At 45.3% G+C, this 25,509-nt stretch overlaps 1 protein-coding gene across 3 annotated transcripts; it reads left to right on the top strand.

The window, feature by feature from the left end:
* Positions 1 to 20,881: 20,881 nt before the first annotated feature.
* Positions 20,882 to 23,832, top strand: LOC129418870 (G2/mitotic-specific cyclin-B1). Of its 3 annotated transcripts, none has more exons than XM_055173812.2 (9): positions 20,882 to 21,177; positions 21,262 to 21,390; positions 21,480 to 21,590; positions 21,927 to 22,109; positions 22,281 to 22,439; positions 22,602 to 22,838; positions 22,947 to 23,087; positions 23,305 to 23,406; positions 23,509 to 23,832. In XM_055173812.2, exons 1-9 carry the CDS (start codon positions 21,157 to 21,159, stop codon positions 23,608 to 23,610), a joined length of 1,185 nt encoding a protein of 394 aa, XP_055029787.2. In that variant the 5' UTR covers positions 20,882 to 21,156; the 3' UTR covers positions 23,611 to 23,832. The 3 variants fall into 3 exon arrangements, with proteins under 3 accessions (XP_055029787.2, XP_055029786.2, XP_055029788.2); XM_055173811.2 differs by having other exon boundaries at positions 20,883 to 21,177; positions 21,924 to 22,109; XM_055173813.2 differs by having other exon boundaries at positions 20,886 to 21,177; positions 21,924 to 22,109; positions 23,529 to 23,832.
* The last annotated feature ends 1,677 nt before the right edge of the window (positions 23,833 to 25,509 follow it).

Here is a 25,509-nt window from a genome sequence, read left to right as displayed (position 1 = left end):
TGTGTATTTGGTATAATACAATGTGTTCGCGTGGTTTATGGTTGAAAAACATATTATAAACGTCCCGTTTATAAAATCATCCTTCAATCTGATTGGTTGAAGCACGTTCTAAGCCGTGATAAAATACCCCGGTTACCCCACGGTTCAGCTTTTAGCTGAAAATTTGAGTGGTGATAAGAGGACAGACAAATGAAGGTAGGAGGAAATGTTTTTTTTTTTTTTGAAAGTGGAGGGTCTGTTCTTTCATTTCATATATTTTATCTTTATTTAAAAAACAAAAATTTTCTGGAAGTCATTAAACTAAAACTTTAAAAAAAAAACCGCTGGAAATTAAAGAATGCTTCCAAGCATATTTGATTCTACATTTTAAACAGTTGCACGATATAAACGTTAATGTATAAATTAGATAAATGTTGATTTATGAAAATAATCATCACAGTCTTTAATCATATTTTCATTTTGTCTTTGCTGCGTCTGTGTTTCTTGGGAACTGCGCTCTGATGCAAACACACTTGATTTTGAGGAACTACTTTGTTTGGGGGAAGAGTAATATTTGTACTAATATAATTACAACTTATTTGTGTTTTATTTTATGAAATCCTGCTATACACAAGAAGTAACCGTTTTATAAAAGCAATAACCCCCACGAAGCAGTGGTGTTACAGTGCATTTTATAACAGCTAAGTAGGTTTTAGGCACATGCTAACCTGTACGTTGTGATTGGCCTGAATACCTCTGATGTCAGCTGGAAATCTGACGCTCCTTACCATGTTTGAAAGATTCGTGCACAATAGAGACAGAGCGGAGCGTGTCATAACCTGAAAATCATGCCCACACGGGGGGGGGGGGGGGGGGATCCAACCATCTCCATTGACTTTGTATTGCGAGAGGCCGCCTCCTTGTCATTTCTGGCTTATAACAAAAAACTGAATAATGCCTAAAAGCTGCTGTGTGACAATATGTACAGCTAACAAGCCAAAGAACCCAGAAATAAGTTTTTATAAGCTGTCGAGCCGTAAAACCCAGCCTTTAAGGAGAATAAAGTGGATCACCGACTACGTTTCCCCCTATTGGATGCAGTTTTACTAATAGGAGTACTATGAAAAGTTGCCTGTTTCCATTTCTGTGTCTTTAAAAAAAAGTCGACAGCTTATAAAAACGTATTTGTTTTTTTTGTTTTTTGGCTTGTTAGATGTACACCTTGTCACTCAGCAGCTTTTAGGCATTATTCAGTTTTTTGTTATAAGCCAGAAAACTGGTGGGCGTGGTTTTCAAATTTGCATAACTGCGCTCTGTCTCTATGCAGTGATAACAGAAGTTAACTTACAGTCCAAGCGAGATGAATTATGATAATGTCGGTCTTGTCTACATCATCAATCCCAGGAAGTAAACTGTTGCCTACAATCTGTGTGTTTGTTGCAGTAGAAGAAAAGAAATTTACCCTGGCCTGGAGACGATAACTCGTGTCATCGTTAACTTTGGGGTATGTACCGTTTGCATATACACACTTGAAATCATGAATTGGACCATTGGTGCTCTTTAAAAAAAAATGGACAAGACATAGTAAACAGTTGCAAAATCACTAAAAATGTAACTACAAAAATTGTAAATAATTAAAGTCAGAATTCAAAAGGGAAAAGTAAAGAAACTTAACAACATATTAGAGGTAGCTGTTATGCATGTGGCTGCCACATTTGGGTTGTATTCAGGTCCAAGTAGCTACTTACAAGGGACCCATGATCATTCGATTAATATCATTATCTCATTTTTGCCGGAGTTGGCATTTAGCAGCTTTTGCATCAGAGCTCTTCATGTGTTATATGCTTTTTCTGTAAGAATACACTGATGTTTTTTAAAACATTTGCTATTAAATCAAATAAAGACACACAATTTTTTGTACTGCACACTCACATGGACCAAAAAGCAGAAAGAATTACCCTAATAAATTAGAATCAATAGACCCCTTCACGGTTCACGTCACAGGCTGTTCCCACTGCGCATGTCGGGGTCAGAAAAGTCATTACAGCTGATTGAGTTGCGTATTATTCGGTATCGTCAAAAATGCCTACTTACGTCGTGGGCTGTGAAAATCGCACGAGGTCTTCCGTTAAGTTTTCGCGATTCATGCAGAATCTCAAAAACAAAAAAATACAACATCTGCGCCTGCAAGCAATTAACGTGCAGACTGGGACAATGCAAAGATCAAAGAGGCTTGTGTTTGTAGTGCTCACTTCATTTGAGGTAAGTCATCATTTTTCAGCACTGTTAGATTAAATTATAAAGCCTAAATGGTATGAACAGTTCGACCCCGTGCTGCGCGCGCACCCGATAATCATTCAATGTTTATGTCACAGGAGTGACGATCTTTTAGGCGGAACCAAAAATTGGGCAAGTTTGGTTCCGCCCGGATGTTTCCGCCCGGACCGGTAAGAGAAAACACCGGACATCCGGTAGCGCCGCGAACGCTGTAATCAGCTGAATTACATGCAGCTGAGAGTTATTAAGAGGAGCGCCGGGTGATTGGGCAAGAAGAACACTCAGGAGAGTATATTAGATCAGTTTGAAACACAGTTTAAGGTGGAGATTGTTCCTGTTGTTGATGTGTGATCGTAGCGCTGAGTTGGGCTCACCGGGTACGCTACTTTGGACTACTGTATTGCTCTCCCTCTCGTCTAGGATTATAGCCTTATGTGGAGGAAAATACCGAAGACCTTAAAGGTAGATAAAGCGAACGAATACTGACCTTGGATGAAAGCAACGAAGGAAGGAAGGACGCACCGTTGTGAGTATACGGTTATGGAAGAATAGTGTTGGCGGCTGGAAAACGCCCTGTCTGTGCAGCTGGAGCTATTACAGCGTGAAGTCAATCTAGGACAAAGAAAGTACAACAGTTGTGAGTAACGGAATCTTCTTATAGAAGAATTGTGCATGTATTTGACCTGTGTATCTTTTTGAGTGTCTCCAACGAGAGCAGGCGGCCCTACCCCTGAGCCAGCGTGGTGGGTGAGCCGAAGGGTCTTTTTGTGAAACAGCTCCAGCGGTGAAAAACAAACACTAGGCCAAGTTAACATCTCCATATTTCCGTCCCGAGCGAAGGAAAGGAAGACGGGCGTCTATTGTGTGCACTGAGTGGTGGGTGAGTCTTGGATGTAGAAATTTTCACTTTGAAGTGGTGCTGTGTAATGCTGTGTATTGCAGTGGGATTGCTGTTGTCTGGTCTGACGTACCCCCGCCTCCAGTCACTCGCTCTTGAGACGACGAAGAGGAAGAAATGGCCCTAGAGTAAGACCTGTACATGATCATGCTGTGAGTGTGTTTCAGTCTTAGAATTACGAAGTGGCATCTCGAAGTATTCTCCCAGCTAAACGCTCAGCGGACTTAAGCTTCTAAGTGGCGGCGAAGAACTGTGCTACTGACGGTGCGTGAGTATCATCCAGGATATTGTTCCCTTACCTGTGTCTTTTTGATCAACATAGAGCCTGAGGCGAAGGAGATCCGCCGGCCCGAGGTCTCGACCAAAGGGCGCCCCGGTCCAGTTTTCGATCGACCAACGGGTCTCGAGGAAAGGGCAGCGCTCGACCCGGTGAGCCGGCGTGACGGTTCTCGCCCCTCTATAGACCAACGAGCTCGCCGAGAGGGTTTTGGCCCCCGGCGCTACCTAGGAAAACCACCGTCCAGTTGACGCACCGCACAGCCAGCCACCGTAAGTCCGCCCCCCGGTTAAGTGAAATATAACCTGTTTTAACTGCTTAATCGACAGGAAAGAGGAGTGTGTCATGAAGATCTGTGGAGAGAGAGAGACAGCGTGAATGTCGAGATAACAAACTGTGGAGAGAGCCATACCTACCCAAAGCTGTAGTCAGCAACGAGGTGAGAGAAATCATTGGAACCCGATTTCCTGTGCCCTTGTGTCCTAGTAGTCATCTGTGGAGAGAGAGAGACAGCGTGAATGTCGAGATAACAAACTGTGGAGAGAGCCATACCTACCCAAAGCTGTAGCCAGCAACGAGGTGAGAGAAATCATTGGAACCCGATTCACTGTGCCCTTGTGTCCTAGCAGTCATCTGTGGAGAGAGAGAGACAGCGTGAATGTCGAGATAACAAACTGTGGAGAGAGCCACACCTACCCAAAGCTGTAGTCAGCAACGAGGTGAGAGAAATCATTGGAACCCGATTCACTGTGCCCTTGTGTCCTAGTAGCCATCTGTGGAGAGAGAGAGACAGCGTGAATGTCGAGATAACAAACTGTGGAGAGAGCCATACCTACCCAAAGCTGTAGTCAGCAACGAGGTGAGAGAAATCATTGGAACCGATTCACTGTGCCCTTGTGTCCTAGCAGTCATCTGTGGAGAGAGAGAGACAGCGTGAATGTCGAGATAACAAACTGTGGAGAGAGCCATACCTACCCAAAGCTGTAGTCAGCAACGAGGTGAGAGAAATCATTGGAACCCGATTCACTGTGCCCTTGTGTCCTAGCAGTCATCTGTGGAGAGAGAGAGACAGCGTGAATGTCGAGATAACAAACTGTGGAGAGAGCCATACCTACCCAAAGCTGTAGTCAGCAACGAGGTGAGAGAAATCATTGGAACCCGATTCACTGTGCCCTTGTGTCCTAGCAGTCATCTGTGGAGAAGGAGAGAACAGGGAAGGAGAGTGAGCCGACCAGCAGGGAGCTGTGCGCGATAGGCGGCGGAACGCCTCGAGCGAGCCACAGGTATACGGAATAGGAACAAGCTCATACGAACATTGACTCTGATTTATTCTGCCTCCAGGAAAGAAGAGGAGCGCTCCACGGGCAGAGGGAACCAGAGGCGGGAGCCGTTCCCCGACGAAAACCCCCACCCCCTGTCACCCACTTGCTCGTGGCTCCCCTGGAGGGCAGAGCTGGACTTTAGTTTTAACCTCCCCTTTCCCCAAATCCCCAGTACTTTTTAAATATTTAAATAAATAAAGAATATTTTTATACTTACCTGTTCCTCGTTGTTGTCTGGTCATTGGGTTGGTTTTGGGGACCTCCTCGAGGTGGAAGTTTAGAAGGGGCGTGGCTTAAACATTACGGCCCGCCCTTGGCTTGTGACAGATTTTGGCGTAGTCGGCAGGATTCCACCTCGAGTTGAGTAACCAGACTAGCCCAATGACCGACAACGCGGGGCCCGCAGCCCAACCCCGTGCGGTGCCTGTTTTTATGGGCAGCCCTTGGGTCCAAAAGTATGGAGGGGCCGAGTCAGGAGTACGGCTCACGGAATGGAAGGCCCAATTAGAGTATTTGGCCGATCTACAAGGCCTAAGTGTAGCCCAGCGGCTCCAGTTCGTGCTGAACTCCCTAGAGGGAGAAGCGCGGCGAGAAGTACAGGCCGCCCCTGAAGCTGTCCGGACCAGTGCCCAAACTATATTCCAGTTCCTCACCGAGCAATATGGTGACCACACCCCTGTAGCCGTCCTCCGTTCCCAATTTTTTAATATTAAACAAGGCCCCCGACAACCCATTAGAGCGTTTGCCCTAAGACTGCGTGAACAGTTCACCCGGCTACAGACCCGCCGCGATCATGGGCTGGGCGACGGAGAGACTTTGTTGCGCGACCAGTTCCTTCTGGGGATGAAAGAGGGCCCCGTGAGACAGAGCCTGAGGGTCCAGTTTCGGAGAGACCCCGGCCTCACATTTGAAGATCTAAGGAAGGAGGCGCTGGCTCTGGAGGGCGATGAGGTAGAGGTGAGTGAGACCCCAGTATGCGCGGCTGTAAATGAGAGCGTGCCAACACAACCAGAACGCGCGGATTGGAAGCAGGCTCTGAAAGCGGAACTCTTGAAGGATGTCCGGGAGCAGATGTCAGAATTATCTAGTGCTCTGTTGGGAGAGCTGCGCCAAGGTAGGGCGCGGGAGGAACCAAGGCCGGCGCCCCGGGAGCGAGCATACTCGGAGAGGAGCCGAGAGCCACCTGGACGCAGCCGGGAGCCACCTGGACGCCCAAACCGCTATGTGCGGCCCCGTTTCGAATGGGATGAGCAGGGACGGCCGATCTGCAACCGGTGTGGTGAGCCAGGACATTATAGCCGTCAGTGTGGGCCCCGCAGGGCATCAGAGGGGGGTTTTTAGGACGACCGGCCACAGTGGGTCGTGTGGCCGGGACCCCTCGAGAAGACCCGGGAAGAAGGGACAGCTCTAGGCAACGGATGGTCGGGCATAGCCCGGTGGCAGAAGTGAAAGTGTGTGGCAAATGGATTCAGTGCCTGGTAGACACGGGCTCACAGGTAACGATGTTCGCAGAAAGCCTCTCCAAGGAGATATTCGGACAGGGAGGAACAAAAGGAGCGGAGGCCCCCTGGCTGACGTTGAAGGGCGCTAATGGCCTAGAAATCCCCTACATTGGCTATCGCCTGACGGATCTTGAGGTACATGGGGTAGTCGTCCCCCAAAAAGGTGTGATCATTGTCGAAGATAAGTGTTTGGGCGCCCACCGAGCCTTATTGGGCATGAATGTCCTCTCCGAATGCTGGGAGGAGATATTCCAGGCTAGGCCTGGTCCGAGGATCTCACCTACTGAGAGACCCAAGTGGGAGCGTGTAGTGGCCGACTGCCGCCGAGTCCAAATGAACCAGGTGCGTAGAGATCGGGAGGAAGTGGGAAGAGTAATGTGTCGTTTTGCCTTGTCTATCCCCCCTAGGAGTGAGGCTATCGTATGGGCGAGAGTGCCCCTTCGGGAAGCGAGCCCAGAGGAGTGGGTGTTGGTAGAGCCACATACAGATTGCCCGCAAGTGGAGGTAGCACGGGGACTAGCGGCGGTCCGCCGGGGGAGAGTTCCAGTGAGGGTACGAAACGAGCACCCCTATGCAGTACAGTTACACCGGCATCAACGACTGGCCCGGCTGACGATGGTCACACCCCACCAGGTGAGGGAACAGAGGGACGTCAGTTTCCGTCAGGTGTGCCCCACTGTGATCGAGGTGGCCCTGACCCAAATGGATGCCCCGGCGAGTAACCAGGGGAGAGGTGTGCCAAAACACCTAGCGGGTGAGTCACTGCAAGGAGATGACCTGGGACAGGGACAGACACAAAAACTGCAGGCACTCCTTCGGAAGTGGCAACATGTGTTTGCAAGGCACGATGAGGACTACGGGTGCACCCGGGTGGTGGAACATCACATCCCCACTGGGGACGCAGGGCCAAGCCGGGAGAGGTATCGACCGATCCCACCTACCTTGTATGCGGAAGTACGTACACTCCTGCAGGGCATGTTGGGCCGGGGCATTGTCCGAGAGAGTAGTAGTCCCTGGGCGGCCCCCATCGTGCTCGTACAAAAGAAGACGGGAGCCTGGAGGTTCTGTGTGGACTATCGCAAGCTGAACCTGGTAACTAAGAAAGACGCCTTCCCCTTACCACGAATTGAAGACTCCCTTGCTAGCCTCACGCAGTCGGCCTGGTATTCCACCTTAGATCTGGCCAGTGGATACTGGCAGGTGCAAGTAGCCGAGGCGGACCGGGAGAAGACCGCCTTCACGACCCCGTTTGGACTGTTCGAGTGGGACCGGATGCCTTTCGGGCTCTGCAACGCTCCGGCCACCTTCCAACGCTTGATGCAACGCTGCCTTGGAGGTCAGTTGATGGAGTCAGTATTGGTATATTTGGATGATGTGATTGTGTATTCCCCAGATTTCGATTCCCACCTCCGGCACCTAGAGGAAGTCTCCGAGCCATGGAAAGGTACGGGCTGAAGCTGCAGCCGGACAAATGCCACCTGCTGCGGCGAGAAGTGAAGTTCCTGGGCCATGTAGTCAGCGCAGCAGGGGTGGCCGTGGACCCCGAGAAAGTCTCGGCAGTGAAAGATTGGGACGCGCCTAAAACTGTGAGGCAAGTACGATCCTTTCTGGGGTTCGTGGGATATTACAGGAGATTTATTAAAGATTTCTCGAAGATTGCCAAGCCCCTTAACCAGTTGCTGGTGGGCACGGGACGAAGCCGGGGCCGTGGGTCGCCCCCTATTAACTGGGACAGTGATTGTGAGATAGCTTTTCAGAGATTGAAGCAGGAGTTGTTACAGGCCCCCATCTTGGCGTATGCTGACTTTTCTGAACCTTTTGTCTTATATACAGACGCGAGCAACCTGGGATTGGGGGCGGTATTGGCCCAACGGCAAGAAGGAACAGAGCGGGTGATCGCGTATGCGAGCCGGAGTCTCCATCCGGCAGAGAGGAACGACGCGAACTACAGCTCTTTCAAGCTGGAACTGCTGGCCCTGAAGTGGGCCTTGAGCGAAAAGTTCAAGGACTACCTTTGGGGAGCTAAGGTAACAGTCATCACAGATAACAACCCTCTGGTGCAATTACAGACGGCGAAGTTGGGGGCCGTGGAACAGCGATGGGTGGCTCAGCTGGCCAACTTTGATTACAAGCTGCAGTATCGGCCTGGACGAGAACATACGAACGCGGATGCCCTCTCAAGACTGCCAGAGGGAAAGAGCCCCAGGCACCAGGGGTATCGAAGGGAGGATAGCCGTGAGGAGGGCTACATGATAGGGGCCGTGGAGGCGCCAGGAGGCCAGCAGGAAGCTGCACCAGGGAACTGGGGGTGGGACCCCCGCCGTTGGATAGAGAGACAGGCCCAGGACCGGGACGTGTGTCAGGTGAAGACGTGGGTAGAACGGGGCCGACGGCCCGCGCCAGCGGAAAGGCTAGCCCAGACAGAGACGGAGAAGAAGTTGTTGGGACAGTGGGAGAAGCTGGAGCTACAGGAGGGAGTGCTCTGCAGGAAGACCTGCGATCCGAAAGTGGGCGAGGAAGTGTGTCAGATCGTGGTGCCAGCCAGCCAGGTAAATGCACTGGTCTCGGCCTATCATGACCAGTTGGGACACCAGGGACAGGAGAGGACTGTATCCCTACTGCGTAGATTCTTCTACTGGCCGGGATTGGAGGCGTCTGTGCACGATCTAATTCAAGCATGCCCCCGATGCACGCTGTTTAAATCCAGACGAGAGGCCCGAGCACCGATGGTGCCCATCCACGCGAGAGCCCCCCTCCACATAATGGCAATGGACTTCCTGACGCTAGGCCGCCCTCAGGACCGTTATCAAAACATTCTGGTAATCACTGACCTATTTACTAAATACGCCTGGGCAGTCCCGACGCTCGACCAGACCGCCCACACCACCGCCACAGCTCTATGGCGAAATGTGTTCCAGACCTTTGGATGTCCCGAGTTTCTGCACTCCGACCAGGGGGCAAATTTTGAATCCAAGGTAATCCGTGAGTTATGCCAGTTGTATGGATGTACCAAAACCCACACCACGTCGTACCACCCCCAGGGTAATGGAAGCTGTGAGAGGTTCAATCAGACCCTACTAGGACTACTGGGGACCTTAGATCAACGACAGCAGAGCGATTGGGTGAGTGCGTTACCAAACCTCTTGCAAGCATATAACAACAGTGTTCATAGCACGACGGGGTATGCCCCTACTTACCTGATGTTCGGCAGGCACGTACGGATGCCCACTGACCTGGTCCTGGGAGTAGCAGCAGACCGGGAAGAAGTGAGTGTGACGGAGTGGGTGGGGCGCCATCACCAGCGCTTACACTTCGCGTACGAGCAAGTTTCTAGGAAGATACAGACGGCAGGAGAAAGGAACAAACGGTTGTATGATCGGACGGCTCGAGATGCCCCCCTGTTACCAGGTGAGAGGGTCCTGGCGAGAGATAACCGGCGGCAAGGAAAGGGAAAGTTGAGTGACCGCTGGGAGGCTACCCCGTATGTGGTCTGCAAGCAGCAGAGACCGGGACAGCCGGTGTACACCATCCGGCCCGAGGGAAAACCTGGCCCCGAGCGGGTAGTGCATCGGAACATGCTCCGCCCCTGTCCGAATTACCCCGAGGCTGTGATAGAAGGGCCCACAGAGCCAGTACCGACGGCCCCCTGGATGGAAGGATGGGCTGTGGTACCAGGTCGACCCGTGGTGGCGCTACCCCCGGCCGCCCAGAGGCAGCCAGAAATAGCACCCGAGCCAGCTGAACCCCCAGTGGCCCAGATACCGCCTGAGTTGGTACCTGAGCCGGTTGAACCCCCGGCGGCCCGGGTGGAACCAGAGGTAGTACCCGAGCCAGTCGAACCCGATCCACCCGTGAGACGCTCCCAACGGGAGAGCCGAGGACGCCCCCCTGCCCGGTACGGTGAGTGGACGACGCCGAGGCATTCCAGGGACTAGAATGCATTGGCGGGGGAGGATGTCACAGGAGTGACGATCTTTTAGGCGGAACCAAAAATTGGGCAAGTTTGGTTCCGCCCGGATGTTTCCGCCCGGACCGGTAAGAGAAAACACCGGACATCCGGTAGCGCCGCGAACGCTGTAATCAGCTGAATTACATGCAGCTGAGAGTTATTAAGAGGAGCGCCGGGTGATTGGGCAAGAAGAACACTCAGGAGAGTATATTAGATCAGTTTGAAACACAGTTTAAGGTGGAGATTGTTCCTGTTGTTGATGTGTGATCGTAGCGCTGAGTTGGGCTCACCGGGTACGCTACTTTGGACTACTGTATTGCTCTCCCTCTCGTCTAGGATTATAGCCTTATGTGGAGGAAAATACCGAAGACCTTAAAGGTAGATAAAGCGAACGAATACTGACCTTGGATGAAAGCAACGAAGGAAGGAAGGACGCACCGTTGTGAGTATACGGTTATGGAAGAATAGTGTTGGCGGCTGGAAAACGCCCTGTCTGTGCAGCTGGAGCTATTACAGCGTGAAGTCAATCTAGGACAAAGAAAGTACAACAGTTGTGAGTAACGGAATCTTCTTATAGAAGAATTGTGCATGTATTTGACCTGTGTATCTTTTTGAGTGTCTCCAACGAGAGCAGGCGGCCCTACCCCTGAGCCAGCGTGGTGGGTGAGCCGAAGGGTCTTTTTGTGAAACAGCTCCAGCGGTGAAAAACAAACACTAGGCCAAGTTAACATCTCCATATTTCCGTCCCGAGCGAAGGAAAGGAAGACGGGCGTCTATTGTGTGCACTGAGTGGTGGGTGAGTCTTGGATGTAGAAATTTTCACTTTGAAGTGGTGCTGTGTAATGCTGTGTATTGCAGTGGGATTGCGGTTGTCTTGTCTGACGTACCCCCGCCTCCAGTCACTCGCTCTTGAGACGACGAAGAGGAAGAAATGGTCCTAGAGTAAGACCTGTACATGATTATGCTGTGAGTGTGTTTCAGTCTTAGAATTACGAAGTGGCATCTCGAAGTATTCTCCCAGCTAAACGCTCAGCGGACTTAAGCTTCTAAGTGGCGGCGAAGAACTGTGCTACTGACGGTGCGTGAGTATCATCCAGGATATTGTTCCCTTACCTGTGTCTTTTTGATCAACATAGAGCCTGAGGCGAAGGAGATCCGCCGGCCCGAGGTCACGACCAAAGGGCGCCCCGGTCCAGTTTTCGATCGACCAACGGGTCTCGAGGAAAGGGCAGCGCTCGACCCGGTGAGCCGGCGTGACGATTCTCGCCCCCCCTATAGACCAACGAGCTCGCCGAGAGGGTTTTGGCCCCCGGCGCTACCTAGGAAAACCACCGTCCAGTTGACGCACCGCACAGCCCGCCACCGTAAGTCCGCCCCCCGGTTAAGTGAAATATAACCTGTTTAACTGCTTAATCGACAGGAAAGAGGAGTGTGTCGAGAAGAACTGTGGAGAGAGAGCCATACCTACCCAAAGCTGTGGTCAGCAACGAGGTGAGAGAAATCATTGGAACCCGATTTCCTGTGCCCTTGTGTCTTAGCCGTCATCTGAGGAGAGAGAGAGACAGCGTGAATGTCGAGATAACAAACTGTGGAGAGAGCCATACCTACCCAAAGCTGTAGTCAGCAACGAGGTGAGAGAAATCATTGGAACCTGATTCACTGTGCCCTTGTGTCCTAGCAGTCACCTGTGGAGAGAGAGAGACAGCGTGAATGTCGAGATAACAAACTGTGGAGAGAGCCATACCTACCCAAAGCTGTGGACAGCAACGAGGTGAGAGAAATCATTGGAACCCGATTTCCTGTGCCCTTGTGTCTTAGCCGTCATCTGAGGAGAGAGAGAGACAGCGTGAATGTCGAGATAACAAACTGTGGAGAGAGCCATACCTACCCAAAGCTGTAGCCAGCAACGAGGTGAGAGAAATCATTGGAACCCGATTCACTGTGCCCTTGTGTCCTAGCAGTCATCTGTGGAGAGAGAGAGACAGCGTGAATGTCGAGATAACAAACTGTGGAGAGAGCCATACCTACCCAAAGCTGTAGCCAGCAACGAGGTGAGAGAAATCATTGGAACCCGATTCACTGTGCCCTTGTGTCCTAGCAGTCATCTGTGGAGAGAGAGAGACAGCGTGAATGTCAAGATAACAAACTGTGGAGAGAGCCATACCGACCCAAACCTGTAGTCAGCGACGAGGTGAGAGAAACCATTGGAAGCCGAGTCACTGTGTCCTAGTGCCCCAGCAATCATCTGTGGAGAAGGAGAGAACAGGGAAGGAGAGTGAGCCGACCAGCAGGGAGCTGTGCGCGATAGGCGGCGGAACGCCTCGAGCGAGCCACAGGTATACGGAATAGGAACAAGCTCATACGAACATTGACTCTGATTTATTCTGCCTCCAGGAAAGAAGAGGAGCGCGCCACGGGCAGAGGGAACCAGAGGCGGGAGCCGTTCCCCGACGAAAACCCCCACCCCCTGTCACCCACTTGCTCGTGGCTCCCCTGGAGGGCAGAGCTGGACTTTAGTTTTAACCTCCCCTTTCCCCAAATCCCCAGTACTTTTTTTAAATATTTAAATAAATAAAAAATATTTTTATACTTACCTGTTCCTCGTTGTTGTCTGGTCATTGGGTTGGTTTTGGGGACCTCCTCGAGGTGGAAGTTTAGAAGGGGCGTGGCTTAAACATTACGGCCCGCCCTTGGCTTGTGACATTTACAAACCTTGAAGGGGTCTATACCTAATTAAAAGACCAACAGGGTATTGATATATCACAAAGGTTATAGAAAGTCACCCAAGTGAAACATTAAAACACGAGCAATAAGTCAATACATATTTAATATGATCAAAACAAAGTCGGCAGAATCTCTGCACCTATACAATAGCGCTCATTGGTGATTAACAGTGATTATGTATCATGTGCTGTTTCACACAGAGCAACTGAAATGTTTAAAATAAGAAATTAGCCTGTGATTTAAAAAATAAGAGTACATTTAAAGGATTATCTATTTTGGAATTGATGCTGCTTTAAGTGTTGTTATGCTTGCGTTTAGGCTTTGTGAGATGCAAGTACATAGCCCTGCAATTTTTTTTATAAATGACACACATTAAAAATGTTGAAGGAACTTTAAACTTCATAATTTGTCTGCAGCAAGCTCCAATGCAGTGCTGTCAAAAGAAATGATGGATAAAGCCATTACACAGTCTGATCCACATAGCAGCTCATTCCAGGAACTGCCCATTTAGACAGAAAGAGAAAATTGTTCAAATGAAGCATGGCTTTGTACAAAAAACATTGGAAAATATTGAAAATGTGTACAGATTTGAGTTTTATATGCCATTAAGCATTTGGCAGCCACTTTATCCAAAGTGACTTTTTAAATTATAAATTCTTTATCATTTTGTGTGTTCCCTGGGATTGAACCCATGACCTTTGCAATATAATACCAGTTAAGCTACAGGAACAATGGAATCCTATAGCGTAAGAAAGCTTTCACATGAACAAAATGTGTAATGAACTGCAATTGATTTCATATGCATTAATATATTCTGCTTTCTTTTGCTCAACTACACGAGCAGGGCAAGGACAGTCATCTCTTGGCACTGCCACATGGCTGGCACATTCTCTCAATGCCAGCTACCACAGAACGTGCAGACGAGACCATTGCCAAAATAATTACTATAACGTTGTAAACTAATGCTGTAACTGTGTTATTTATCAACACTAAAGCGTATAATACTGCCAAGATAAGACTCCCCAGACACACATATGCACACAAGAAAGGCCAAGTGGTTTTTCAATATCCTTATTTTTATACCCTTCCATTATTAAAACGTATATGCATGTTTACCTGCATAAAATATGAAACACTTGCAATTAAGAGGCAAATGGGAAATATATATATTGTGTGTGTGAGTGTGCGTGCATGGCACATCATTGCACAACTTGTCTCTTTGGCATTTCGATCGATATATATCTAACCAAGGGCGACCCATGCAGGGAAGTAATCACTCCTCGGTGTAATGTAATGGTGTATTTGAAAGGATAGAAATCAACAGTTTACACCCCGAGCTTTTGAAAGAGGAATAAGAGAGTCATATTTTAGTACGATTTAAACAATCAGATCTGATCAAGAGATTGATGTTCCTGTAGTTCATGCTAGCAACAGCAAAGGAATGGGTTTGATCCCAAGGAACACAAAAACTGTTATGCACCGTAAGTTTAATGTGGTTGCCATCTTACTGACATCTTAAAAAGGTCTTGTGAAATGTCCCCTTTAATAAACTGCACTTGGGTTCTCAACTCGCTCGCCTCTCAGTGGATTATGTTACAGAAAGGCATTTTTGTATTCATTTAATTCCAGGAATATTAAAAAATGCTTTTTATAGTGAGCAGCAGACCTCAACTCTCCCTGAAATTTCTATATTTTCTCGTGAAAATATTTAATGTGATGTTCGATTTAGGCAACGGGCACAAGATTGATATATAGGCTGTCCATCACAATGTAGCCGATGGAGTGATGTCAAAAAGTTGACTGGTGCCTGTGCAATAACGATTGTGTTGACATGGAGAGAACAAGGAGAAAGAGAGAGATTGTGGGCTTTCATTTGTCAGAGGCTGTTGAGACCGTCAGCTTGTGTACAGAGGCTAAACCTTGAACCATGCAGCAGTGATCCATCTCCGTCAAAGCATGAATACACACACACTCACACACACACACACACATTTAGGTGTTACAAAGCTGGGGGAGCTTTCAACCTACCAATAAGGTTTATTAAAAAGAAAACAACATATGGTAAAGCATAAGTTTTCTGTAAGTAATGACATTATAGCATTTTACAGTCATTATACAAATGTTTTTTATCCAAAGCAACTAAACAAAAGATGAGCCATCAATAAGCATAGTACATAAAGCTACAAAGCTGTACAAAAGTAAAATGTTAAATTTATAAATAATTTTGTTAAATAAATCTATGATCTTAAGATGTCGGCCATCATAAAGGGGATGGCCACTGATGACTAAAACTTATATATGATTTACATTTTGCATTGCCAGATGTATTTTATCGGTAGGGGTGCGCAGGGTTAGTTGTAACATGGGCCATTTACATTGTTGCACAGGGTTGAGCGATGTTTGAGTTGAGTGTGTAACGGCGCATTCACACGGGGCGTCAGCGTTAACGCTTCCCATTCACTTTGAATGGGTGACGTCATGCGTTGCCGAACTGAATTGTGGATCTGTCGGCGCCGCGTCAGTCCCGTTGCTCGCGGCAGAAGTTGAACATTTCTCACGGCGCATTCACACGGGGCGTAAGCGTTAACGCTTAACGGAAGGCTTGTCTGAAGCGTGGCCAACAGCCAATCACAGTGGCCGCTACACGTGCTCCGTTCTTCCATAAACGTAATTGGCTGGCTCTGTCTAGGTAATTTGCATAAGGTGATCTGATTGGCTGACGCACGCGTTGCCGCTTGAAAAGTTGAGAAATGGTCAACTTCTGCCGTGAGCAACGGCACTGATGCGCCGCCGACGGATCCACAATTCAGTTCGGCAACGCATGACGTCACCCATTAAAAGTGAATGGGAAGCATTAACGCTGACGCACCGTGTGAATGCGCCGTCAACTTTTCAAGCGGCAACGCGTGCGTCATCCAATCAGATCGCCTTATGCAAATTACCTAGACAAAGCCAGCCAATTACGTTTATGGAAGAACGGAGCATGTGTAGCGGCCACTGTGATTGGCCACGCTTCAGACAAGCCTTCCGTTAAGCGTTAACGCTTACGCCCCGTGTGAATGCGCCGTAACGGCGCATTCAAACGGGGCGTCAGCGTTAACGCTTCCCATTCACTTATAATGGGTGACGTCAAGCGTTGCTGAACTGAATTGTGGATCTGTCGGCGCCGCGTCAGTGCCGTTGCTCGCGGCAGAAGTTGAACATTTCTCAACTTTTCAAGTGGCAACGCGTGCGTCAGCCAATCAATCGCCTTATGCAAATTACCTAGACAGAGCCAGCCAATTAGGTTTATGAAAGAACGGAGCATGTGTAGCGGCCACTGTGATTGTCTGTTGGCAATGCTTCAGACAAGCCTTCCGTTAAGCGTTAACGCTTACGCCCCGTGTGAATGCGCCGTAAGATAAAAGTGCCTGTCTTATCAAAAAATGTGTGTCAAAATTAATTTTTATTCATATGTTTAATATTGATTGAATAAAGTCACGTCAAAGATTAAAATCAAAATAAAGTGAATGGCTAAAATCAGACTTTGATTTTCATTATCTTAGAATTGGATTTTGAGACTTTAGTATGGTTTTTACAGACTAGATCACATATTCGACATTTTTGTCATAATTATGCTGCTTTTTCTCACATATTTAGTCATTTGTATCCATTTATAATTGAACTATTTATAATTAGATGAGGGATGAATAGTGTAGAAACCAGTCTATTATAGACAGATATATAAACAATATCCATTTCAAGTACTATATAGACAAAATAGTATTGAATTATTTGCCTGCAAACTTAATTCTAGCAAGTGTTACAGCTAACCCCCTACATGTTACAATTAACCCCACCTATGGGATAATTTGTAACGTTTGCACTTCTGTCATGTTTGGTGTAATTGTCCAAGAATGGTAGGTAATAGAAACAAACTTCAAATGGTAATTTGTAGCAAAGATGTGTGTGTTGCTTGTGTAAAAATATAATTAATCAAACTTCAATTTTTTTAATGATTGAGCCAAAACCAAAAAGCGTTAGGTTGTGCCCCGCTCTCCCCTATGTGTGTTCTCTTGGGATTGAATCCATGACCTTTTATGCCAACATAAAATGCTCTACCAATTGAGCTACAGAAACCTTAAAGGTGCCGTAGAATCTAAAACCACTATGCGTCATGCCGCAGTACCACCTTGGGTGTGCATTATTTTTTGATAATTCAACGGCCCGGTTTCAATTATTCCTTAGATGTAAAACCTATCCTGACGTTGTCATACTCAATTCTAGTCAGAATTTGAGTCTGATACCGCTCCATTGAGCTATAATTATGAGGCGTTTCTCAACCGAAAAATGCCTCTGCACTCAATTGGATAGACCTACGACCAATCAGAGCAACGGAGTGTGTGACGTATGCTGAAATTACGTCTTTGCAGCCTGACCGAACTGCTAGTTATTTCGCTACAATGACACTAACATTGTGATTATACCAAGTCTGAGTTAGCGAATGTACATCAACACCTACTATGTTTACAACATTTCGTTTATATCACAACATGAAGTGTTAACTAAGTCATACAGTCAGACTATCTCTTACCATTTGTACGTCAGGTGAATCCACGACGATACACATTACGTTGGCTTGAAAATATTGGAGCCTAGCATGTCCCTCCACTTATTCAGCAACCACGATTCCGGGCTTCCGAAAAGAAGCTGGCAACGACCGCTAATTATATCCATCTCGTCATGCACGCCAAGTTGCATCGCCTTGATACCAGTTTCAGTTGCGACCAACTTTTGCCGAATCCCGTAGGAAGGACCGCAAAAAACATCAACAACTGCCTTGCTCGCGTTTCTCTGTTCCTCTTTTAAAATCAATGCTCTGTCGATATCTTTTAGAACAGACTCAATGTCAGAATCCACGCATCTGAATTTTACAGCGGCAGCCATTTCGTTGTAAACAGATTCAACACACGCGTTCTTTGGTGACGTGGTTCATTACGTTACTGTTGATTATCTGTCCATCATCGTATAAAGCCCGCCCTGACAATTTGATTGGTTCGACCAGCTTTGGGTCTAGCATAGTAGCTCCTCAACGCAGAAACCCCAGACCGATCTTCCCGTTCTCAAAATCTTGTGGGCGGGGCTAAGATCGGCTGGCACCCAGGCTATGTAAAACCTGTAGATAAAAGAAAACATCTTAACATATTGTATCAATGCATTCTTTGGCACCTTTAATTCTTTATTTCATGTAAGTATACATTTTAAAACAAGTACTGCTCATTTTTAGGCGTGAAACTTTTCAAGAGTGGATAAAAGGCCATCGATTATTAAAGATGTCCCTGTTGCACCAGTACATCAAACTGCCAACAACCGCCACTGACACTTGTTCTTTATTACCTCATACAATCCATAACAAACCCAGCCATCCCAACTGAGATCTGCCTCTCTCACCCCAACACAGATCTAGATGACACACTTACAAGAGCCGAGTTCAATAGGTAACACGTCAGATGAAGAGCCTCCTTCATTAGACAGCTGTGGCTCATTCTTCTGGGCTGCGTGAAGCAGACACGAGCGAGCGAGCGCCATGAGGAGGTGTTTAGAGAGGAAGATGTCACTGTACAGCACATGAATAATAGGCCAAGTTGACTGATGACATGCACAAGATGTTTAAAATGGCTCGAGAGGAAATCTAGCGAGATGGAATGGGAGCAGAGGCAATTTCAGGAAGGCGCATCACAGAAATGTCAGCGAGTGGGCTGGCATTTTTTTTTACAAAAAGGGTGAGGCAAAGGGGAAAAGGTGACTTTCGAGGCCACAAAAGAATATGAAAAGATATGAAGGTAGAAAGAGCACTGAGATTGTCTGGCGTGTTATAGATATTGAAATCCCCTATAATACCCTTTTGGAAAACTGATCCAGCTCGGCAGGTAGTCAGAGTTTGTTATTTATGTTTGGACTGACATTTGGGAACGTCACTTTAAATGGTAAATATCTGAAATATTTTATAAATTATATTTCTTGTGAGGTAAACAGAGTCTAACAGCAAAATAAGCTGTTTTCTGAAACATTCAAATGGACTTTTAAATATCACTGTAAGTACATTTGTTGTATAAATTTATTGAAACAGGCAGTTCAGTCATACTTTATTGCAATGGTTCTGTATGGGGAAGTTTTTCATTAGCCTAATTTTATAAGATTATCTTGCAGTGAATGTAAGATACCGATGCTACTGTATCTATACAGTAATGTGCAGTAAGCAAGTACATTTTGACATTTGAGAAAGCACACAAGGACACAAAGATTATAATACCAGTAATTTTTTAACCTTGTTTGGGATAGGTTTAGGTGTCGGGGAATGGGCTAAATATACAGTAGAGTATGTTGTAAATGTTTGTACAGTATAAATGTCATTACGTCTATGTAAAGTCCCAATAAAACATGGAAACCCAACCCAAAAATGTGTGCATGTACTGCGTGTGTGTGCATGCATGCGTGCATGTCACATGTGTGTGTGAATAGGTATATTAAAATTTGTTATCTCATTTAAAGTCACAGGTGTGCCTTTGTTTCTAGAAAAGGAATAATGTGTTTGCAGCAACTCATTTTACCATATGAAACAGAAGGTATGAATCTATATCCCTTTTGCACGCTTATATAAAGGCTATGTGACCTTCTGATGTCATTTTTCCAGTGGTGCAGAGTTGCCAACATTCTTAGTGATTCATCTGTTGATGGACAGGTGATGGTGAGACCATGCGTTACAGTGGTTTTACCAGGGGCATAGGATGTTCTGAAAACCCCTTGAGGGTCTTTTTGTTCATAGTTCTGTATGATAGGTTAGGTGGGGATTAGTTTTTGGTTTTATAAAATGGCTTTAATAAAAATAACACAATTATTTTATTATTTTTATTTGTAGTTGTCAAGCAATGTACCAATTTAATGCATTAACCTCCTAAGACCTGGATGTCCACCTTCGTGGACATTTTTTGTTGTTTAATACTTAATTCTGTGTAACAACCCTGCTGAAAAAAAACAGCATACCAGCAAGACCAGCAGCATTGTGTTTTGGTGCTGGTTTGCTAGTGAACACCAGCTAAACCAGCAACAAACCAGCATCAACACCAGCTAAACCAGCACCAGCATCCCATGCTGGTCATACCAGCAGCATGTGTTTTGGTGCTGGTATGCTGGTAACCACCAGCTAAACCAGCATAGACCAGCATAATTCCCATGCTGGTTTGATGCTGTTTTTTTCAGCAGGGAACCTGTGTACACAAACATGGAAAATTACACTGCTTCATGTTCAAATAAAAATATTTGCTTATTATATTTATTGGTTCTTTCTAACCCCCAAATAGCTTGAAGAAATATGAATAAAGGACAAACCAAGCTCAGGTAGGAGGTTAAAAATTAATTTGTATTTGCTATTTTGGAATGCTAAAACTTAGCTCGGGACTTTTAATTTATAATATATTATTAATCAGCTTAACTGTTGTAACGGTTGTATCGGAATAATTGCGATATCTTTTCTTTAAAATAATACACATTTTTATTAAACAATAAATAAACAACAGTAAATAACTATGAAAAACAGTTGCTCTCTTTTTTATCAACTAATACAATAAAAATGACAGACAAACAGTAAAAATATTCACCGTTTCACAGTACAATCAATAGCCACACGTGTAAGGGACATAAATCTGCGGCAGCTCTTTAATGGTATTTACGTCAGTGTCCGAAATCGCTCACTCATTTTCGCTCACTTTTTCCCCATATAGTGGACTCAATTGTCATTTGCTATATAGGAAATAGAGAATGAGTGAACGAGGGAGCCGTTTCGGACACAGCTATTCGCTCTTGCGTTCCTGTGATGTCATCGACCGACGCAGCGTCAAACACATCTTGCGCAGCACAGCTGCGGTCAATGATATTAATTAACCACGGCGACTCTCATATAATCCACGATTCTTTGCACATGAACTAGGAAGACTGAGCACTCATTTTCCCCAGTCTTAAACACAATTCTGCCCCCAGCTTTGGAAATAGTTTCTGCACTTTGGCTCTGTCTACTCTCTCATCCACCTCTGTTGCTGAATCGAGCTGGATGTGCAGCTTTCCTAAAATTCCTGAAAAAGAGCCAAATTCTTCTTCCATTCTCAGAAGCTCAACTTCATGTAAAGTCAACCGCTTCTGGTTAATCATAGCCTACATTTTTGTTTGATTTGTTGTTGTTTTTGATAAAAATCATGTCACCCCGTGTTACAAGAGTAAGTAAGCTTTTGTGATGTTTATCTAAGTATTGGGTAATAATTGTTAATGTAATAAAAGCCTACTGGTTGTTTCACACTAAGGCAAACTCAAAATATGTGCGGTTAAACGAGAAAGCCTCTGCAGTGCCTTATTTCCTCCGATCCAAGGTACCCTTGGGAGATGCATCTAATCTGATCGGCCTCAATAAAGCCGTTGATATATTACCAAAGGTAATAATGTGTTTTCCTGTGGGTTGCGTAAGGGCCCATTTCTGACTTGGTGATAAAAGATTAACTGAGTGTTTGTGACTCTTCGACAGAAAGAGAAGACTGCACGCTTGAAGAAAGAGCGCACAAAAGCCAAGGATGCAGGACTCAAAGCTCCTTCAACCAAAAATGAGAACGTCTCTGTGGTGTGTGAAACAGTCAAGGTATAACTATTAAAAAATGGTCTGTTTATGAGCTACACACTTTTTTTTTTGAAAACATTTGCTCAAGCTTAAGAGATCAGCAGAGTCTAATGTTTTTATGTTTTATACGTAAATTAACATTTGCGCGTTTGCATTTGGCAGAAGCTTTTCTCCAAAGCAACTTGCTGTGTGCCCTTGTTTCGAACCCATGACCTTTTGCGCTGGGAATGCAATGCAATTTATATAACGCAATCTTGCCCCTGTATAATGTAGCTCAGTAGTAGAGCATCCCATTTCAACACTAGAGCCAGAATGTTATTTCTCTATCACTTAAAAAAAAAATCACTTTTCCAGCAGCCAGTTGCACACACGACTGACAAGGGTGACGTTACTCTGGGTACAGAGCGAAAAGGTGCTGCACCTCAAGCTTTCTCCAGTTTGTTGCTTGACATCCAGGATGTGGACTCTGGTGATACAGGTGATGCTCAGATGTGCAGTGAATATGTGCGGGATATCTACAACTATCTACAACAGCTTGAGGTAAGAAGTTGGGATATGTAATGAAGATTACAACCTTTTGTATATGATGATCAATGTCTTAATTTGTCTACCTGGAAGGTTTATGCCTATAGAGAATGACGGTTATCTTTAAGCTTTTATTTTTAGGATATTTTATGCAGTTATAAAGTGTCATTATGCAATTTCTTTTAGGTTGCTATGGCCATTAGACAGCGTTACCTAGAAGGCCAAGAGATTACCGGTTCAATGCGTGCTGTCGCTCTTGACTGGCTCATGCGGGTGCAGAGAGAATTTAAGCTGCGGGAAGAGACCTTTTTTATGACCGTCAACATTGTTGACGGTTTCCTTCAGGTCAGTTGTTTTCAGAATTCACCCCTTAAATGTGTGCATGAATTTTGATAGTTTGTAAAACTATGATCTGAGTTCTTTTAAACTGTTAGCCAACTAATGCATGCTTTATTGTAGATTACTTCATAAGATTGAGTCCTGACTTTGTCCAACTCTCTTTTTAAGAACAACCCTGTTCCCAAGAGATACTTCCAGTTGCTCTGTGTGACTGCAATGCTGATTGCTTCAAAGTATGAAGAGATATACTCACCCACAGTGGGAGACTTTGCGTTCGTGACAGATGGTACCTACACCTGTGCAGACATCCGCAAAATGGAGAGAAAAGTTTTAAAGAAGTTAAATTACAGCCTTGGGAAGCCAATCGCACCTCACTTTCTACACCGGGCCTGCAAAGTTGGCCAGGTATGTTATGCTATCAGAATAGACCTAAACTTGTTTTTCCTCTAGGTGTTTAACTGTGCTTTATTCAAATCACACATTAATTTTGACTTAATTTCCACTTGATGCCAGGCTAGTCCAAAGGAGCAGGAGTTGGCAATGTTTCTTATGGAGCTTGCAGTGCTAGATTATGACCTGGTTCACGTAGCTCCATCTCTCATCGCGGCCGCTGCGTTTGCATCTTCTCTGAGAATCCTTGGCTCCGGGGAGTGGGTGAGGCCTTTTATTTCATGTTTGTTTGTGAACTCGTATTCTTGTCGTAGCTCTTACTGTGTGGATCTTAATCGGTTATTAGTTTGCTTGGATGTAAATGCTGTACAAAGCACATGCCTGAGTATTAAAATGCACCATGGGGAAGTGTATGAAGTATCGACCTAATCCACTGGCACCAACATATGAACATTTAATCTTGATAATTATTGTTTGGCAGAGCTCCATCCTGCAGCATTACACTGGCTACAAGGAGGAAACTTTAGCTCCCGTGATGCAGGGTATTGTACGCATGCTGGAAAAAGTTACAGAGGAATGCAAGGTAAGAGGAATTTGCCTGCTACTTATAAACTATTCTTGGGTTGAGAATTTTAATGTTTTCTATAAATGTCTCTACCTGACGCATCCTTTTACGATTCCTCAGTTACAGGAAATGAAAAGCAGGTATGCTAAAGTGTCTACAAGTGTCTGTGGAGCTGGTGCCAAGGGTGTCTCCTGTGAGAATATGGCACAACTTCTCCGATAAGATCTGATTGAGGACAATTGCATATAAATTAAGCACTTTACCGGCAGATATTGCTAAAAATCAGTATCTTTATTAAATGTCTTTTAATCCATTCTATTTTATAAAAGATTTTTATTTTTTCAAGTTAAATGTGCAATTCTGTGAATTGTGTATTTAAATGTCTCCATTTGAAACCAGAAAAATGTCAATAAATGTTTGGTTTTTATTGGACTCTTACTCAAAGTGCCGGTTGCTTTTGTTTTCTCCTAAAAGTGTTTGGGATTAAAGCGCACCTATTTCATTGCTAAATGTTATTTGGTATGTGTTCATGTGGTTTACGGTAAAAAAACACATTTTTCACATACCGTAAGTCTTTGTAGCTCCAGATTTCATTCTCTTCCTGAAACACATGGATTTGAAACGCTGTGTTGCTGATTGGCCAGCTAATCTGTACATTGTGATTGGCCTGATACCTCTGATGTCAGCAGGAAATGTGACACTTCTTACCATGTTTGAAAGATTCAGTTGCTAACAGGAGTTAACTTACAGGCTGTGAGTCCGAAGCGGGAGGATTTATGATAATGTCGGTCTTGTCTACACGTCACCAATCCCAAGAAGTAAACTGTTGCATACAATCCATGTGTTTGTTAGTAGTCCAAGAAAAGAGATTTACGTTGGAGACGATAACTCGCATGATCATTTACTTTGGGGTTTGTACCTCTTGCATATTGTTGATATGTACTAATACACACCAAAGGAAATTTTAAAAACTGTAAATCTGCCAATATGTGCTCTTTAAATGACTGAATTTGAGTCCACAGGCTTTTGTTTCTAGACAATTTACTGTGACAGGAAATCAAATGAAGCAGTCCTAACAAATTGAGTAAATGCGAAGCCCTCTCAGGAGTCATAGAGGGTTAAACTGCATGTTTCACACCATGCTTTTATCCTGAAGGACACTGCTGTTAAAAAGACACATTGCTTCATAAAAAGCCACAGCAATGTGTCCCTGACTGCCGTAACTAATGTAAGAAGCTTTGTGTGTTTCATTGAAAAGAAAAATCTCTGGACCAATGCAAAGTGCGTTTACAGAAAACCAAGGATTAAAAAACTGGATTTGAAAAGTCAATGCGCCAAATTCCAATTAAAAATTGTGTGGATAGTACGTCCTTCCTGTTCATATACAGGCCATCTTTTTGTGTCATTTTATTGGTAACTTTTTTTTTTTTAAACCAATCGTTTGGGTTTGGGTTACATTTGGTATTTGCTTTAGGATGTCATTTTGTGCAACTAAAACTCACTCTAACACTAAACCCAAGGGACAATGGTAAAAAAATTAAAAGATGTGCCGTATAAGTGAACGGGAAGGGTAGGAAAAAGAATACTATGGACGTAAATGGGGTCCACAAATGGTTTGGTTATCCCCTTAAATGATCTTTGTAATAAACTGATACACACAATCTAAAGGATTTTAGGAATTTTCTTTGACTTTTTTGCATTTGATAGATGCTTTTATCCAAAGTCAGTATGTGTGTCCCTGGGATGTTCCCAGTGCACCAAATGAACTGGAACACTACACAAGGACAGTATTCATTGTCTTTGAATTTACAGGTGTGTAAGAGTCCTGTAATATTTTAATCACAACACACTTCAAAATTATAAAACTATATATTGTTTTTTTGTGTGTGTGTGGTGACTGCAGAACATTTTAAAAGCTTAATGGCTTCTTTGTATATACAGCTGTATGTACTGAATACTAGGCTACATAGTTATTTTATTAACAGACCTGGAACCGACATGCTGGTTTCAACATTTATTAAACATTAAAGGCGGGGTGCACAATTTTTGAAATATGCTTTGGAAAAGGGAGTCAGGCCGAGTACCAAAACACACAGTAGCCAATCAGCAGTAAGGTGCGTT

The sequence above is a fragment of the Misgurnus anguillicaudatus genome, chromosome 15 (genome assembly GCF_027580225.2).
Source record: "Misgurnus anguillicaudatus chromosome 15, ASM2758022v2, whole genome shotgun sequence".
Lineage (NCBI taxonomy): Eukaryota > Metazoa > Chordata > Actinopteri > Cypriniformes > Cobitidae > Misgurnus > Misgurnus anguillicaudatus.
This window is presented reverse-complemented; position numbering and strand designations above follow the sequence as displayed.

Coding starts and splice junctions, on each gene's coding strand:
- LOC129418870 (XM_055173811.2), top strand. CDS start 21,157: ATGTCACCCCGTGTTACAAGA. Junction 22,440..22,601: donor TTGTTGACGGTTTCCTTCAG/GTCAGTTGTTTT, acceptor TCTCTTTTTAAG/AACAACCCTGTTCCCAAGAG. Junction 22,839..22,946: donor GGGCCTGCAAAGTTGGCCAG/GTATGTTATGCT, acceptor ACTTGATGCCAG/GCTAGTCCAAAGGAGCAGGA.